We start from the raw sequence: 17,117 nt of genomic DNA, 5'->3' as shown, positions 1-17,117 counted from the left end.
AGTCCTTTTCCTTGGCTTAAATTACAACTGAAATAGAATTGGTTGGCCATTTCCCCTGATAAGAAAGAGCATCAATGAGTTTGGACTCACGGGCAAAGGAGCTGAGCCTGGCTTGGCAGAAGCACTGCATAGATGGACAGCCCAGGCTGCTGCAGTCTCGCCGCTGAGTGTGCCCGGCCCCTGCCTGCTCTTGTCACCCTCTCACCATCTCATTTCCTGAAGTTGACTCAAACTTTTTATTTTTTAATGAAGTTTAGCCTAAGGTTTTCTATATTGATTTTTCCCCTCATTCCTCCATAACAAACTTATTTGTAAATGAGCATAATATTTTGTCAGAAATATCAAGGATAAATTTTGGGTATTATGATATGGCATAATTCTAAAAATTTGCTGAATAGTGCCTTCCTTTGGAGACCATTGTGTGAATTTACTTATATCGTTTTAAAGGTTTCAAATGGCACTAATAAAAGGGACGGTGTTGATATTTAAGAGTGTCACAAGCAGATGCTTTTTTTTTTTTTTAACTTCCCCCCACAATCCCTGCATTGTCTGCTCTCTGTGTCCATTCTCTTTGTGTTCTTCTGTTACCACTTCTATCCTTATTAGAGGCACCAGGAATCTGTGTTTCTTTTTTGTTGAGTCAACTTGTTGTGTCAGTTCTCCGTGTGTGTGGCACCATTCTTGGGCAGGCTGCACTTTCTTTCGCGCTGGGTGGCTCTCCTTACAGGACGCACTCCTTGTGCGTGGGGCTCCCTACGCAGGGGACACCCCTGCGTGGCACGGCACTCCTTGCGTGCATCAGCACTGCACATGGGCCAGCTCCACACGGGTCAAGGAGGCCCAGGGTTTGAACCGCAGACCTCCCATGTGGTAGATGGATGCCCTATCCATTGAGCCAAGTCCGCTTCCCCAGCAGATGCTTTTTATACTTGCTTGCTATCCCACTTGCTTTGAGGTACTTTTAGACAAACAAGGAAATAAAGTGTTCAGCCTAAATCCAGGTAGCTGTTTGCTGAGTTGGAGTTTGCCAATTAATATCCAGAACCTTTTTGTTTCCATTCATGTAGTTCTCCTCTACAAGAGTATTAAAATGAACTAACTTGTCTACTTATTCTGATTTTCTCTAAAAATAAAAATTAGTTTTTTGCTTATTTATACTCATTAACTTAGATCTGGGAGCATCTGCCTTCTGTAGTCAAAGTCACAACCAGGTTATGCAGTCTGTAGGGCAGGTGTGTCTCAGTGGCACCTGGAAGGAGCTGTTAGCAGCACTGAACAACTAATCTACCATATTCTACCTATTCCCATTCTTTTTCTTACTTTTCCTGCATCCTTATCTCTGTGTGCCTTCTTCAACCCTCTTCTCCCCTCTCTCAGGCAGGGATTCTCTCTTGCTCCTGCTCTTGCTCTCCCACTCTTTCTCTGTCAATCTCATGCATACATGTACACACACATTATTTTTTCTCTACTCATAGGTATTCAAAAACTCAAGCAAAAGAACTTCCAGTTCTCAGAGCATACATTTAGATTTAAATGCTGTTACAGTCCTGAAGGAGAAAATTTATGCTAAACCATCTTGTAAGTTTCAGTCACTATAAGGGACAAGTTTCTATAACTGGACATATTGATTGTTCCAAGTGGTAAGACTGGTCAGCCTGACAGACTAAGGAAGGAATTTTCTTTAAAGATAGAGTTCAAAAGAACCTTAGAGTGCTTGCTTCGGCAGCATATATACTAAAAGATTTTTTAAAAATTGGAATGATACAGAGAAAATTAGCATGGCCCCTGTGTAAGGCTGACATTCAAACTGTGAAGCATTCTATAAAAAAATTTAAAAGTAAAAATAAAAAGAACCTTAGAGTTCATCTGGCCCAGTGTCTCTCACACTTAACTGATTGTAAAAATTTTACTAATTAATGGAATTTCCTAGGCCTCTAGAGGAGAAATATGGGGTGTTTTGTTTTGTTTTGTTTTGTTTTGTTTTGTTTTGTTTTAACAAGCTCCCCAGGTAATTCTTAGGATCAGGTAAGTTGGGAAGCCACCTCTTACAACTAAGGACATTAAGTCAGGTTAATCACTTGATTACTGGGGCTACTCAGTCAGTGAATGGGCTGCAGTCCCATCTCAGCCACTTATTAAAGATGATATTTATTACCTAATCTGAGTGTCTGAGTGTCATTTTTCTCATCTATAACATGAAATTAGGACCTGTTTTGGCAGGCTATTATGATAAAATGAGCTAATATATTATAGTGCGTTATAAATCATAAAAAGCTAGATGAATATTAAGTATTTATTAAGTGGCTAAACCACTTAGTAGCTTTTGCCTCACCCTAGTGGCTCTTCAATGCTTTGTTGAAGTATTTTGAGCTTATTATTCTAAACTAGAAACTACCTGTTGATTTTTAAGGATATAAAAAATTTCTTCTTTTCTGTTAGTGAATGGTACTGTTTGATTTGAAACCACAGTTTTAGCCTTTTACTTTGATTAGCATTCTGATGGACCCACTGAGTGTTTAATATCTGTTGAGCAAAGTTGAGACATAAACCAATTATCCCTGTGCAGGTGCGAAATTGAGGCAACCCTTGAGAGGCTAAAGAAACTAGAGCGTGATCTCAGCTTCAAAGAGCAGGAGCTTAAGGAACGAGAAAGACGTTTAAAGATGTGGGAGCAAAAACTGACAGAGCAGTCCAATACCCCGGTGAGTATCACCTACAAGGTTAGCTTACCCTTTTCCTCCATCTTCCCAGTGCACATAGAAAACATGGCTGAGCATGGCAGCATGGCACCTGTCTTCCTCTCTCCCCCACACTCAGCTCCTGATTTCCTGCTTTACTGCCTCTGTTAAAGGGCCCACATTTTTATACAAGTAGTGTGCTTATCTAGTTTCAATTAACAAAATGGAGAAATGTAGAAGAAAATCTTATCCTATTTCTCTCTTCTTAGCAGCTGTTTTTCTGTTAGTGTGTTTGTGTATTAGAATTACAAAAATAAAATCCACTGTATTTTCACACCATCCATTATATCCCTAGAACATGTGTCTAAATGCTGATTAACTCTTTAGAGTCCAGTAGTAATTAATAAATATAATACCAGGGCCACTAGCTGTCTAAGAAAGTCTTTGCCATGTCCAGTCTTAACTAAATTTTCCTTCTAAAATATAGCTAACCTAATGCCATATAAATGACAAACATTGATGTTCCTTCCTCAATTTAGTGTTAAAATCTTGGGCAACAGAAGATGGAAAAGACTTCTCTTTGGGCTCACTTTTGAAATTTACTACACCTAGAGGATATTTTGGTTTTTTCCAAATCTTATATTTGAAGGAATACAAAAAAATCTTTTTAATGCTTTCACTATTTATACACTAACCTTAAGCTAACATGCTGACATGGTATATTAAAGTCTAATCAAATGTCAGCTTTCTTCCCTATTTTAAATGATTTATCATTTTCAGGGAGTTAAGTATAAATTTGTAGTCATTTTTTCCCCAGATTGTATAATGGGCATTATTTGTATTTAAATACTTTAAAATCGCAAATAATGGTAGGATTAAAAATAAATGTGTTGTTTGTAAAAATAAATGATAGTTTGTAAGTGGCAGAGAGCCAAATATATGTGAATTAATACTTTCCTCTGAGAGCTTTTTGTATCTATCAACACACCCAGAGTATACTTAAACTTGTGATACAGGCCTGAGCATTCAAAAAAGACACTTCCTCTTAGCATGTTTTCCTCTCTGCTTAAGAATGCTGAGGTAAATACATCCTACCCATGCACCAGAAAGCACTTGGACAGTTTTCTGAACACTCTGCCATTGTTAGTTTTTACTGTAAGGTCTGGAGGGTAAACTATTTTACCAAATCATGTAGTTAGTTAATAGCAGAGCCAGACAGCTGATGAGTGCTCCCAGCTTCATGTTGAGTGCTCATTCCACCATACATTTCATAATAACCAGAACACTTTTTATTAAAACACAAAGCTTAGTAACAGAGAAATAGGATCCACTGGCATTAAAATGTAAGAGTAAGCGAATAAAACTTATATTTAAATAAAAATTACTAAAGTTAGTACTTCAAGAGAATTTCTAAAGCCTAATAACGTTTATTTGTTTGGCTTATATTCATTGATCACCTACTATATCAAGACAAAAGACAAAGTACAAGAGGTATAATGATGATAGATCAGAAGCCGTCCTTGCCTTTGACTATTCCATTCAAGGACTAAGAATTTTTTAAAAATAAAAATAAACTTGTTATATATTTTTAATTCATATTTGATAATTGCTTATATAGTGGTAATACTAATAAAAAATGTTTAAAAAAACCTTTATTTTGTGATCTTCCAAAAAGCCTTCCTGTTTTTAAGTCTTATTAAGTAGCCAATGCCCATTTGCGATCTGTTTTTCAATGTTTAAAGAACACAATAGTCTTGCCTCCTTTTCCAATTTATGGTAAAGAGCCAACCTAATACCCAAAAAAGGAAAATACAGTGAAGTAAAATGTTTATTTTCAGTTTTGCCTTTTCAAAAACGATATTGGTTATGCAGAGAATCTCAAAATAAGAGTTGAACTGCATATATATTTAATACTATCATCCAACATTAGAAAGACAGCACATTTTAGAAGTTCAGTGAATTTAAGTTGGCCTTCAAGAAAAAAGTTCATGGAAGTTTCCTGTTGAATCGGTACCAATAGGCAGACTCAGAAATAATTAACCTAGAGATCTGCAAAGGAGCAATGCTTTTCCCGCAGCTGATGAGGGACAGGAGCAAGAACATGGCCTTGTCCCTATAGCCTCCCTTCGGAAGTCAGAGAGCTTGTTTGTTTGTTAAGTACTTTGAAGTATTAAGCTATAAAGCACTGCATGGCTTGACTCTAAATGTAGTATTGTAGGAAAAATCTTTTAACTACCTATTATGATATGCTTTAGAACCTTTCTTTGGTTTATTGGCATCAGTTTGGCTAAGAAATTATGTGCTGTCTTGTGCTCATTATTGCTATTAGTAATGTAGGTTTGTAATAAATAATAAAACACCATGGATGCTCAGTAGGTTGTATGCCTGCATTTTAACTCCAGAAAACTTTCTGTAAAGGGAACTGCTCTGAGGGCTACCATCTAACAATGGACAGCATGAAGCACAATCTCAATGAGATTTCCTTCCTTTTTTTACTTATATGGGCTAAGTTTTCTTTTTTTAAAGTACTTGCTTTTAATGTCTCTTCTGCTTAGAGCTAGTATTTCTGAAGGAAGAGAGTTTATGTCAGGTATTTTATAAGTAGCTATTTTCTTTTATCCTCACATCAGTTTCTAGTTGACTTTCATTAAGGTTTCTGAGAAAAAGATAAAATAAACCTTTTAAAAAGGCAGTAACTGAAGGTTTAAGTTTTCTGTATGTAGCCTCATCTTAATTATAAAAAGTTTAACATTTATGTAGCTTCATTAAAAAGTTGCACTCTTGAATTGACTAGGGGTCCCTTATTGGGAAACAGTGGGAAACAGAGGAAATTAATTTCAAGGACATTGTTTTCATTGTTGAAACTAAAATATTAAAGATATTTGCCAAGATGATGTATCCATGCATAAATATGGACACTATTTTTTAATGATATTGAAGTTTGGTATAGAAATTTATATACACTATTTCTTTTAAGGATTAACACTTATTTGAGAGATATTTTGAGATCTTTAGAGCCTTACATAATATGCGGAAGGACTCGTGAAATAATAATATAAATAAGCAACAAAGAGTTTCCTCAGAGAATCTAAAAATAAAAGACAATTGCTAAGGAAATAGTATTCTGTTTCCAGTATTAAAGGATCTAAAGCAATCTTTTCTTCCATATAACTGGTACTTTTTAACTGAATTATATGAAGTTCCTTTGTTGAACTAACAACTCTGGAAGTCTTTTCCTAATAGAATGAGATACTTTTAAAAATTCAGCTTTATCTGATATTTTAAAAATTGAAAGAAAAAAAATGAAATTGATTCTAAATAGTATCTTTATACCCAAAATGTAAAGGTCATCCCAGAGACATATTATTTGTACATTTTTAGTCATAAATTTACCCATATTTTCAAACACCTAAAATATAAACCTTAATATGCTTATTTCTCAAAAGAAGAGGAAGTAACATTTTTCAGATCCAAACAAGTTTACATCTGAAATGAGTGGTCAGTATATATGGGAATAAGTTTACTGCTTAAAATAATTGCATAAAGTAGGAAATAATTGTCTGTAACTGCTGTGAGAAGAATTTCTAGGAAAAAAGAAGAAAATATGTATAAGGAGAGAATGGAGAGAAAGGTAACCTAAATTAGTACTCATTTCCTTTCCTTCAGTTTTCATGTGTTTTTACCTACTTGTTTATCACTTAAATGTTAGAGGTAGCATATGTCTAGAATTTTGTTCCCAAGTGAATTTTTTGTAAATGATATAAATAGTATTATATCTGATCTAACTAATAAATAGAAACAAGTAAATTCTGGGTTCATTTTTGGTTTATAGTCAGAATACTAGAAAGGTAGTTAACAACCCCAATTTCCCTAGAACTATATTAACTGCTGAACTGTTTCTGTGCTACCTCTAAGCTTTTCTTCTTTTGTTTAAGGTTCTTGATATATGAGATTCAATCTCTAATTTCTTTTTTAAAAATTATGATTAAATAAAGGCTGCTTTATGAAAGTTAAATTGGGAAAAAAATAGATATCTTAAAAACTATTTTGTTTTCCACAAAACGAAGGCTTAAAACTTACAACTTCCTTTCCATTCAAAATCTGGCTTGCTGTGGTGCTTTGCAAACCTTTGATTGTGATTTATTTTGTCATGTTTAAATTATGGCAAAACCTAAATCTGCTATTAAACAAATCCTCACATAATTCCTTATATTCATTTATTTCACTAATCATTTACCTTCTGGGTAACTAATTTTGGCAACTAATTTTGTGGTATCTATTTCCTTTATTTAAATTGATCCTAATTTCTCTTTTTACTTCTGTCCTTTCTTCCATTTTGATAGCTTCTCTTGCCTCTTGCTGCAAGAATGTCTGAGGAGTCTTACTTTGAATCTAAAACAGAGGAGTCAAACAGTGCAGAGATGTCATGTCAAATCACAGCAACGAGTAACGGGGAGGGACATGGCATGAACCAAAGTCTGCAGGCCATGATGCTGATGGGCTTTGGGGATATCTTCTCAATGAACAAAGCAGGAGCTGTGCTGCATTCTGGGATGCAGATAAACATGCAAGCCAAGCAGAATTCTTCTAAAACCACATCTAAGAGAAGGGGAAAGAAAGTCAACATGGCCCTGGGGTTCAGTGATTTTGACTGGTCAGAAGGTGACGATGATGATGGTGATGAGGAGGATAATGACGTGGATAATAATAGTGAATGAAAGCAGAAAGCAAAGTAATACAGTTGAAAATGTTCAGAAAAACAAAAGAAACTTGCTGTCTCGGTCTGTGTGAAAACCAGTAAGGAGGTAGAAAACCAAGCACTGCATTTTTAGGGCAATCACATTTATATGACAGTACTCTATTAATTTTACTTTTGATTTATTTCTGCTTACAGAAATATGGGGGAAATTAAGTCAAAAGGTATATTTAATGAATCAGCCAAGTGTGGTGCCTGATTATAGAAATTTGTGATTTTAACTAATGACATTCTGGCTTTCTTTTAATGACTACTTATAGTTTGTATTTACCTTTATTTTCTTCTATTCAATTGATTTTTTAAAAATCTTACATTTTGAACAAGCACTCAGCTCCTAAAATATTTTTTGACACTTGATTTTCCTGTAGCATATTACCTTTTTATTACTTTTTTTCTTAAAGCAATACAATGTAATGTCAGAAATGATTGATAGTGACTACAAAATTCAACAACAAAAAAATTGAGATAAAAGAAGATTATAATAAAATACTTCTTCAGAAATACCTAAATGCTGAGAATTTCAATCCTAAATATAAAGAGCACAGCTACTCAAAGTAAAACCTGAGAGGTGTTCTCAATACTACAATCGAAGGAGAAATACTCTAATATGAAACCAACAGTAGATGGTTGCAGGCTTTCATTCATACCAGTGATAGCCCTGGAACTTGTTAACAACAACACGCTGTCGCTGTCGTATGAGGCTTAGCTTGTACTTTATTCAAAGAGAAAGACATGGCCTTATAGGGATGCCTTCAGGCAGTGTGAGTGCTCTGTATCAGCCTGCCCTGGCAGGCACTTCCAGTGAGGAGTGTGTGCAGGTTTTTCATTTGTTTGTTCCAGAGGGGCATGATGATCCTGAATTTTAAGTATATGTATAGCTATTTTAAAGAGGAAATTAAGTATTGTAAAGGGAATAGTAAATATAAATTATCCTTACTTAAGCACAAGTGCAAACGGAATGTTCCTTTCTGTATCAAATCTTTCAGAGTTGTCTTTAAAAAAAATTATAAAAGCAGAACCTTGACTCCAATTCTGGTATTACAAAGAAGTAGATGTAGATGCTCTGAAAACCTGGAAAACTAGAGATATTCTCAGAAAGTTATCACAGAATTTTCAAAGCTTTTTAAACTAGAAAACACTTTTTAAAAAACTGCAAAACATTCATAATTAAAGAAAACTAAAAGAAGAAAAACTCTTTTTGGGTGGAGAGGTCTAAATTAGAAAGCAATGTCATGCATTGAGTTTTCAACCAAAAATATTCATGGTAGCCCTTTTTATGAACAAAGGATATCATCGTCATATATATTATCAAATACCATTTCTAAGTACATTCAATCATAAAAAACCTCTTAGAATTTGAAGCATGATATGTTTCTAAACCCCATTGAGAGCTGTAAAATTCCACCAGTTGATCTGTGTGCAGTGTCAGCTTTATCTGGAGAAAAATAACTAGTGAAACAATCTGGGTATGAGATGTGGAACAGTCTATAAAGCATAGTGATAAAGAGAGGACCTGGAGTCACATAGTGATTCAGAAACCTGGGTCTACTTGCCGCACGGTTGTGAGAAAATTATTTAACCCTTGTGTCTGTTTACTCACCTTTAAAATGGAAATGGTAATAGTACCTCCTTCAAAGAGTTGTTTGAGGGTTAAATGTGATATATATGTAAAGCACTTAACATAGTGCCAGGCCCATGGAAGTGATCAGTTAATGTTAGCTATTATTAATTATGCCAGTGAAAAGACACTGAAAGGTGGAGCAGGTGGAGCTCAGTGGCTGAGCACCTGCTTCACATGTATGAGGTCCTGGGTTCAATCTTGAGTACCTCCTAAAAAAAAAAAAAGACCCTAAAAAGCAAATGGTTTCTGGAAAACTGTCAATTTCAAGGGATATTTGTTCAGTCATATGAAATGAAGTTAAAAGAGGATAGCTTTCAGGGAAGTTAAAGAGCACACTCTTAGAATGAAAGCTATACCAACAGATTTTTCCTGTTACTCTTTGAAGACTTATAAGCCCTGGGCAAGTTTACCTGGTCTGAGGTATTTGTGGTCTGTGGCACCACCCCCACGCTAAGTAAACAGAAAGAGTAGTTAAACCTTTTCCTAGAAGATGGGATTCCCCACATACTGTTGTGTTATGACATCTGTGTATGCACACATAGATATGGATACATGCACACCACTATATAATGCTGGGGGCAAACAGGCACACACATAATGAGACAGCCTGCATGTTCAGACATAGAGAAGTGCTCAATGACTCAAGCCAGGTCACAGTAGAAAATCTGGGAGTGGAGCAGTAGGAACAATTTGCAACTCTACTTCCCAGCATGCCTTGGGGCACTGTGGCAGAACAAAAAGAGTCAAAGACTTGGCAGTTGAAAATCCTCTTGCACATCTTCCCAAGGAAAGATAAAGTCATTCAATTCCACTGATATTCATTGAGGTCCTTCTGTGTGCCAGGTACTGTTCTAGGCGCTGGGGAAAGAGCAAACAAAACTTGCCCTCATGGAGCTTACATGCTAACAGGTTGAGACTGACCATAAACAAAAGTATTGTATAGTATGTTAACATTTGAGAAGTGCATGCTGAAAAAATAAAGATGGGAAGGAGGACAAGGCATATGGTCAGGAAAGGCCTCACTGATAAAGTAACACTTGTGCAAATTTGAAGAGGGTAAGAGACCCTCTGTAGACTAATTTCGGGACCTGTGCACTTAATGTATGAACATAAACCTTGCCTCCCATTTAAGAATAATCAACAAATTTAGAATTTATGAACTAAATAAAACTGACTTTTTCTTTGTGTACATATAAATGTATATTATTACATGTCAACTTTTAGTGCATTAATAAAAGCAGTAAATAAAACCAAAAGAGAAAGGTAATAAAACTCTGTACCCAGACCTAAGTTTACCATTTCTCAAATCCTTTGACTGCTACCATGTTCCTCACCAGTATTCCAGAGAAGGCTATACACAATACTTTACCATCAAGAGATGGCAAGGCTTTAAGATACAGCAGAATCAATGAGCTTGAAATTAGTCTTCATTTGGAATTGGACTATAAATGATTACCACATGGCCTTGTCTATTTTGCTTTCCATTCCAAATCATTGTTCCTCTTCACTGTAAAGTCTACAGGTTGGAAAATGTTAAAGCATCCCTGAAATCTGAATCATATAATCAGAAGTTTAAGGTGTTCTCTCTCTAGCTGTAAAGATCATTTAGAAGACTTAATTTTATTTTTATCTTAATTTTATTAATTATAAAAGTTTATTCATAATATACTGAATGTTTAATGATGGTATTATATGTGCAGCTTCTAATTCATTTTTTGCATCAGTTTTTGAAATAGCAAATTATTGGTGCTGGATTCATTTCCAATCACTTGACTTACAAAAATTTATGAAGAGAAGAGTAAAAGAAATACTGAAAATGTAAAGACTCATCATGAGACTCAAAAGCCTAAATTGTGTTAGTAATTGCCAGAGCTACGCAACTGAAAATGCAATTGCTCTTCCACCTTTTTTCTCTATTCCTCAAGTTGATCGTGTAGGTTGAGACCACTCCTTACTGAATGGTCTCAGTCGGGGTCATGCTGTCACCTAATGGTTTTTGAGAATGCTGGAGCAGGGGACATATTTTTGGTTCTCATAATTATCAGGGACATTTGGTGCCCAATGCCATGGAAAGTGATGTCCTACATGCCAAGGAAGGTCCCACACAAAAGAGAACTTCCTGTACAGTGCCAATAGCACTGTCCCTTCCCCACTGATAAACTTGCTAGGCCTGGGACTTTTAGTGTTCTACACCTAATCTTTTGTTTTCCCCTAGACAAAATTATCCAAGTAAAAAAAAATGCATTTTCAGAATTACAACTACTATATGAATCTGAATTTTGTAGGTTTATGCATTTATCTGAAATCAATAGTTGTGGAAATGGTTTCCTTCCCCATAAGAATGCTGATGGATGATTTATTAAACAGCTAAATTCACCTTAGGTCATTCTCCTATTACATTGATTCCACAATAAATAAAAAATAAAAGCCTCATTGAGGTAGCTACAGTTCTGCAAAGTAACTAGGTTAATTTGAAGGGCCTCTTTTGCTAATAGTCTTTTTTTTTTTTTAAAACAAAATCACATTTTAATATTTTGCCTGAATAAGCAATGGGAAGCCGTTGAAGACATAGTTGAATATTCTTGTCGCTGATACCCTGGGCATGTTAAGGGCTCTTTTTTAGCCTGTGATTTTTAACATGTGGGTTTCTTCAATCGTAACACCTGCTGAGCTTTCAGACTTGAATCCCATTAAAATCAAGAACTTGTGGGTGTTGGGAGTGATCCAGAATAATTCTCATAGCATTACCTTGTACAAAATTTTAATTTTTAGAGTTTTCATTAGAATGGTAAGAGTTTAAAAGAGTAAAGATCATTTTTAAATTTATTGAGTTAAATATTGATACATTTTTAAAATTTTGATACGCTAGACTTTGTTGCAACCTTTTGAAATTAGCAGAATCTCACCACACCACATATATTTTTCTATAATCAGGCACCTTTTGCTGCTTTCAAATGACTACTATCTTGTTTAGATTTTAAGCACTGCCAGTGAGAAGAATCTGTTCTATTCTTTTAATTGTAGCACAGTCTTATAGCTCTAGATGCAGCAATTTCTGTGATGAAAAATAAGAGTCTACCAGGGAAATCTGGAGGACCAGACTTGTTTTCACTGGATTCCAACTTAGTTTGCACTCTATTGCCTCTGAGGAACTTTATGGCATGTGGTTATTTTACTTTAAAATTGAGAGTTCCAAGCACCTGCATTAATTATTTTATGTTGTGTGCAGAATAGTATATCTTTTAATGTCAGATATGATACACTGCACATATTGCTTTTGCACTCTTAAAAATTTTGTACTTAACAATAGAAAATATTTATATTCTTTGAGTGTGAGCTTTGAATAGATGCCATTATCACTTTATTGTGTGTTGTGTTTTTTTTTTTAACAAAAACTTCTCAGTGATTCTATTGCAATGTTATTTTAAGCAAGTCCTATGCCAAATATCTTGTATAATGTTTGTATGGAAGATTAAATTTTACTCTTGTGTGGTAAACTATTGACTTCATAGTTGGAATTTGATATTCCAGCACAGTCTGCAATGTATTCAGAAATCCAAGTTGGTGTCATACATTTCATTTTGATGTGAACTTTTCTTGGCTTTCTTTTTGTTCTAAGACTCTATTTTGCAATAAACGTTTTGACAGTAAATCCCTTTGTTATGTGTTGCTGTGTATATAATATCTTTGTTAGATTGGATTCCCAACATCCTTTGAAGGAATCATTGTCACACACACACACACACATTAGTTTTAGCTTTTCTCTCCTGAAGTCAGTTGTAATGTAAATAATGAATTTGTAAAGTGATGAGGCAGTCATGAGGTGGATTTTTTTAATCCCCAATGAAAGACAGAAAGGCTTAGAACTTTCCTACAACAGATATGTTAACAAGGTACAGAAATGGTAAGCCACCGTGTACCTGGAGAGCTTAACTCTTATCCCCTGTTTTGCCAAATTTAAGCCGTCTTGAAGTAGTGCCTGGCTCCAGCCTCCTTTTCACTGCTCTTTGCAAACATGGTCCACAGAATCCTGCTGGAATGGGTATCAAGCTGAATCCAGTGCCCTTCCTTGGCATCATATCGATGAGCCATCCTCAGAGCACAAGAAATCCTTCTCCTCTCCTTTGGACATTAGAACCAAAGATGTTGGTTTTGGTTAGTCGTGTTATTCACAACCATTATTCTATTCAAGAAACACTATTTCTCAATTTTTTTTAGCACAACATTTAGGAATTGTATAAAAATCAAAACACAACACATTTCCCACCCCAATAAAAACCAGCCTTGATGCAGGGAAATATTTCTGCAACTCAGGCTGTTGTTTCTGGAGCTAATCGAAAAAGTACTTTATTTCACATTTGTTTTCATGATGGAAGAAGGAATGACATGTTTCTGCAGCTGTATCCAGTTGCCCTGTGAGGAAATAAAATTTGTTACGAATTTTCTTTGATCAAGTTTAACTTTAGATTCTATTCCTCAAATAATTTTCTTCTCCACATTATTAAAGCAAATGAGTATATTTGGCGATTCCTACATACATTAAGTGTTTCAGAAGAGAAAGTGGCAACCCTTGAGGGAAATGAAGCACAAGGGGATAGCAGAGTACATATGAAAACAGTAGAGATTTAAGTGTATGCTTCTTACCCTTGCAACTTTTCTTTAACCAGTGGATTTTTTAAAATTTTTTTGCTTGGCCCTCCAGAGTCTTCCTTTTCCTCCAAGGTGCACAGCATTGCACCCCATTCTCCAATTAGGTGACTGTGCCTTACCCTTTCTCCCCCTCCACACACACCCACTGCCAGGTTTTTGCTTTGTTGTTCTCTTCACCTGGAATCACCTCACTTCTCCCTGCTCTTCACTTCCCGGCTCAAGCCAGTATTCCTTCCATGTCTCCCATCCTTCTCTGAATACATTGCTCTTTTCTCCAGTATACCCACAGGGCTTGCTCTGCAGAGAACTTCTGGCGAATTCAGCCTTTTAGTTTATGTATCTTTGAATTTTATCCCATTCATTCAACAAAAATGTACCAGGTATTGTAGCTGGGCACTCTACTAGATGCTGAGTGTCTAAACCAAGAAGGCAGCCTTGGACTCTCCCGTATTTAATCCACATCTTTTGTATACCCCATTAATTAATAGTCCTTGGAGATAGGAGCCATATCTTTCCTAGCAGTGTTTTGAGTATGTGATTATAAAATAAATGCCCACAAATGAGAAGGATTACCTCACCCATGCTCTGATTTTTATACTCAAATGAAAGTAGCCAAATTCAACTTCCTTTTTCAACTCATCCACAAAAAAATATTATATTTAACAGCAGTTGAGTGACACTCTGCCATGTTATCTCATGAGCAATCCAAACATTTGGCAAGTTAAGTTAGTTAAAGCTAATGGCTATCTCAAACTCTAATTTGACTAATAGTACACCCAGATTTTTTCAAATGATTAATTATTTTGTTCATGGCCGTGGGGCAGGCCGCTCTTGGGTGCAGGCTGACGTTCCCTAAAAAAGTCTTAATTCATGCTGGTGCTCTTGACAGCAAGGTCTTTTAGTCTGTTTTAGTTATACCAACTCTGAAACCTGGGTTTCTTAAGACAGCTCCTATTTCATATGTCCTTCATGCATGGGACCTAATATTTGGCTTTAAAAAAATAATGCAAGTAAGATACTAATATTCAGTTAAGCACTTGGAAGTTCCCTTATGAGAATAAGCATAATATACCATCTGGTTGCCAAATGATTGCTTTGGAATCTTCATTAATAATCAGATAATCTTCATGTTGTCTGAGAGTTCCCAGGAAGGCTCAGATATCTGACAAATGTCAGGAATTCCTTGACTGCCAAGGCCCTAAGGTGGAATATAAAATTGCTCTTGGTAATATTTGAGATCTTTTTGCTTGAGAATTTATTCATATGAATTGCCAATAGATCAAGTGGACCAATTTCTAAGATCAATTAGGATGGCTAAAAATTGTTTGAATTTAGCATTAAAAATCATGAACTCTTTTTATAAAATGAAGATAAAGTGAATTCAGTTTGGATGGCAGCTTTGGGGACTTAAAGCACTTCAGTTTTTGTGATAACAAAAAGGTTCCTAGGAATGGATTTGTTACAGACTTTTAGTTCCCCTCTCTGATTGTATTCCGAAAACAATGACAATGTCTAACTTAGAGAAAATGGGGAAAGAAATGTGATTAAATAATAACTTCCAAGACTCATACAAATTTCCTGCCTCTTTCCCTAAAACAAAGCCCAGCTGAGAGGTAGCATATAATTTTGGAAAAAGAATGGATTTAGAAGCCAGGTGGATCTGGGTTTTAACCCCAACTCTTCTTTCTAGGTGTATGTCTAGACAAATTACAAAATCTCCCTTCCCAACCACGTCTTCATCTATAAAATGGGATGATAATACATACCTACAGAGTTAGGGTTGTAAATTGATAAGAAAATGGATTTGTATAATTGGTACCACAGTGCTTGGCACGTATAATAGGTGTGCAATAAATAATAATTGTTGTTAGTTCTTTTTAAAGGTTAATGACACTGGGGAATAGAAAATGAAGAATGTAAATCATCGTGAAGATTTCTGTGTGTCTGTAAATTTGCATTCTTCAGACTGCCACTTGACTATAGGAACTCAGTATTGTGCAGGCACAGCAAGGAGGCCACCTCCTGGATTGTTGTTGTTGTTTTTTAGCTCCTACTCACAATGGAAAGCCTGCCTGAAAATTACTGAAGCATCTGACACCCTGACTCCCATCTTCTCTTCCACTTTGAGATGTTGGAGCCCATTTCTTCTAAATGTTTTGCATAAGCCCTTGTGTTAGAACCCAGTGTGGTGCTTTGGCAGATGCAGTCCTCTGGGGAAAGGTTCCGATTGGTCATAGTTTGCAGCGTCAGGTAATGGCTTTGCAAGCTGATGGCTTATTAACAATTTTTCATTCAGGCCTACTCTGTGCCATGTACTAAGAGAAGAAAAATGTCAAGACATACAAAGTCCCTGCTGAAACAGCTCACAAAGTACAATGATGTAAAAAAAAAAAAGAGAGCGGGAAAGAAGGGAGGGAGAAGAGAAGAGAAGGGAGAAAAAAGGGAGCTGGTGTAGTTCAGTGTTTGAGTGCCTGCTTCGGCATTTACGAGGTCCTGGGTTCAATCCCCGGGACATCCTGGGGAAAAAAAAAAAGTACAGTGATGTACATCATTGGCTTCTCTGGTCAAAAATCTTCGGAGCACTGAGAAATTCTTCGTAAGGTCAGGAAAATTGTTTTCAACTCAATTTAACCTGCAAGGGGGACCAAGCCAAAGCAGCAGCCAAGAGCATTAAGAGTGAGACAAGGGGATAAACGAAAAAGATATTGGTAATATTACTTTTGTTTTTCATTTCATTCATATTTCCCATGCAGCTGCTGCCTTCCTTTGACATTGGCGCATGGACTGAAGACGACGTGGTAAGCTTCTATTAATGCCTTATTTAACCTGGGCAGATACTTCATAAATTGGTCCCCATGGTTCGAAATGCACTTAGAGGAGCCTTAGGAAACTTTAACCAGGAGAATTGGACGAATTCCAGTTTTTCCTGTTTTTAATGCAATAATGATTTAAAATAAAGCTTCAAGAGTGAAGGAAGTATCTCTTCACATCTAGGAAAATGATTCTACCTCCCTGTTTTCTCTGAGAGGTATTCAGAATCTAATCATTTATTTGGTATCCTGGGTGACCTAGGATACCAAATAAATAAACAAAAACAAAAAAGCACCAGAGAGAGAGAGAGAGAGATGTTAAATTTCCCTAAACTGCCAGGAATGGAGTTTATGGAGAAGGATCTGGGAAAGAGTACCGGGCTAGGGTTTTCTGCTGACCTGGGTTTCACTGCCACCTTAGGCCTGACTGGAAGGTGACAGTTTCAGATTTGCCTTCTTTACTCTGACCTTCCCAAGGAGGAGTGGACACAGGAGCTCCCAGACATTCTTCAGCTGTAGCCAGAGAAGTCCCAATGTTTTCGAGAGGATGTGGGTGGGCTGTTTAAGTCTTCAGGAAGCCCTCTGCCCGACACTAGAGGGAG

The 17,117-nt window shown here is 36.1% G+C and overlaps 1 protein-coding gene and 1 non-coding gene across 4 annotated transcripts in view; both read left to right on the top strand.

Annotated features, from left to right (window-relative positions):
- Nucleotides 1-17,117, top strand: part of MAP3K20 (mitogen-activated protein kinase kinase kinase 20) — a 213,110-nt gene that overhangs the window by 154,164 nt on the left and 41,829 nt on the right. For all 3 annotated transcript variants that reach the window (XM_004476783.5, XM_004476782.5, XM_071216293.1), the window contains exons 11-12: nucleotides 2,567-2,702; nucleotides 16,459-16,503. In XM_004476783.5, coding sequence (XP_004476840.1) covers nucleotides 2,567-2,702; nucleotides 16,459-16,503 — 181 coding nt within the window. The remainder of the gene's footprint in view (nucleotides 1-2,566; nucleotides 2,703-16,458; nucleotides 16,504-17,117) is intronic.
- On the top strand, nucleotides 1,727-1,833 carry LOC111760089 (U6 spliceosomal RNA). Its single transcript, XR_002793886.1, has one exon. It is a non-coding gene; the product is annotated as a U6 spliceosomal RNA (small nuclear RNA).

This window comes from Dasypus novemcinctus, chromosome 7 (genome assembly GCF_030445035.2).
Source record: "Dasypus novemcinctus isolate mDasNov1 chromosome 7, mDasNov1.1.hap2, whole genome shotgun sequence".
NCBI classification, from domain to species: domain Eukaryota; kingdom Metazoa; phylum Chordata; class Mammalia; order Cingulata; family Dasypodidae; genus Dasypus; species Dasypus novemcinctus.
This window is presented reverse-complemented; position numbering and strand designations above follow the sequence as displayed.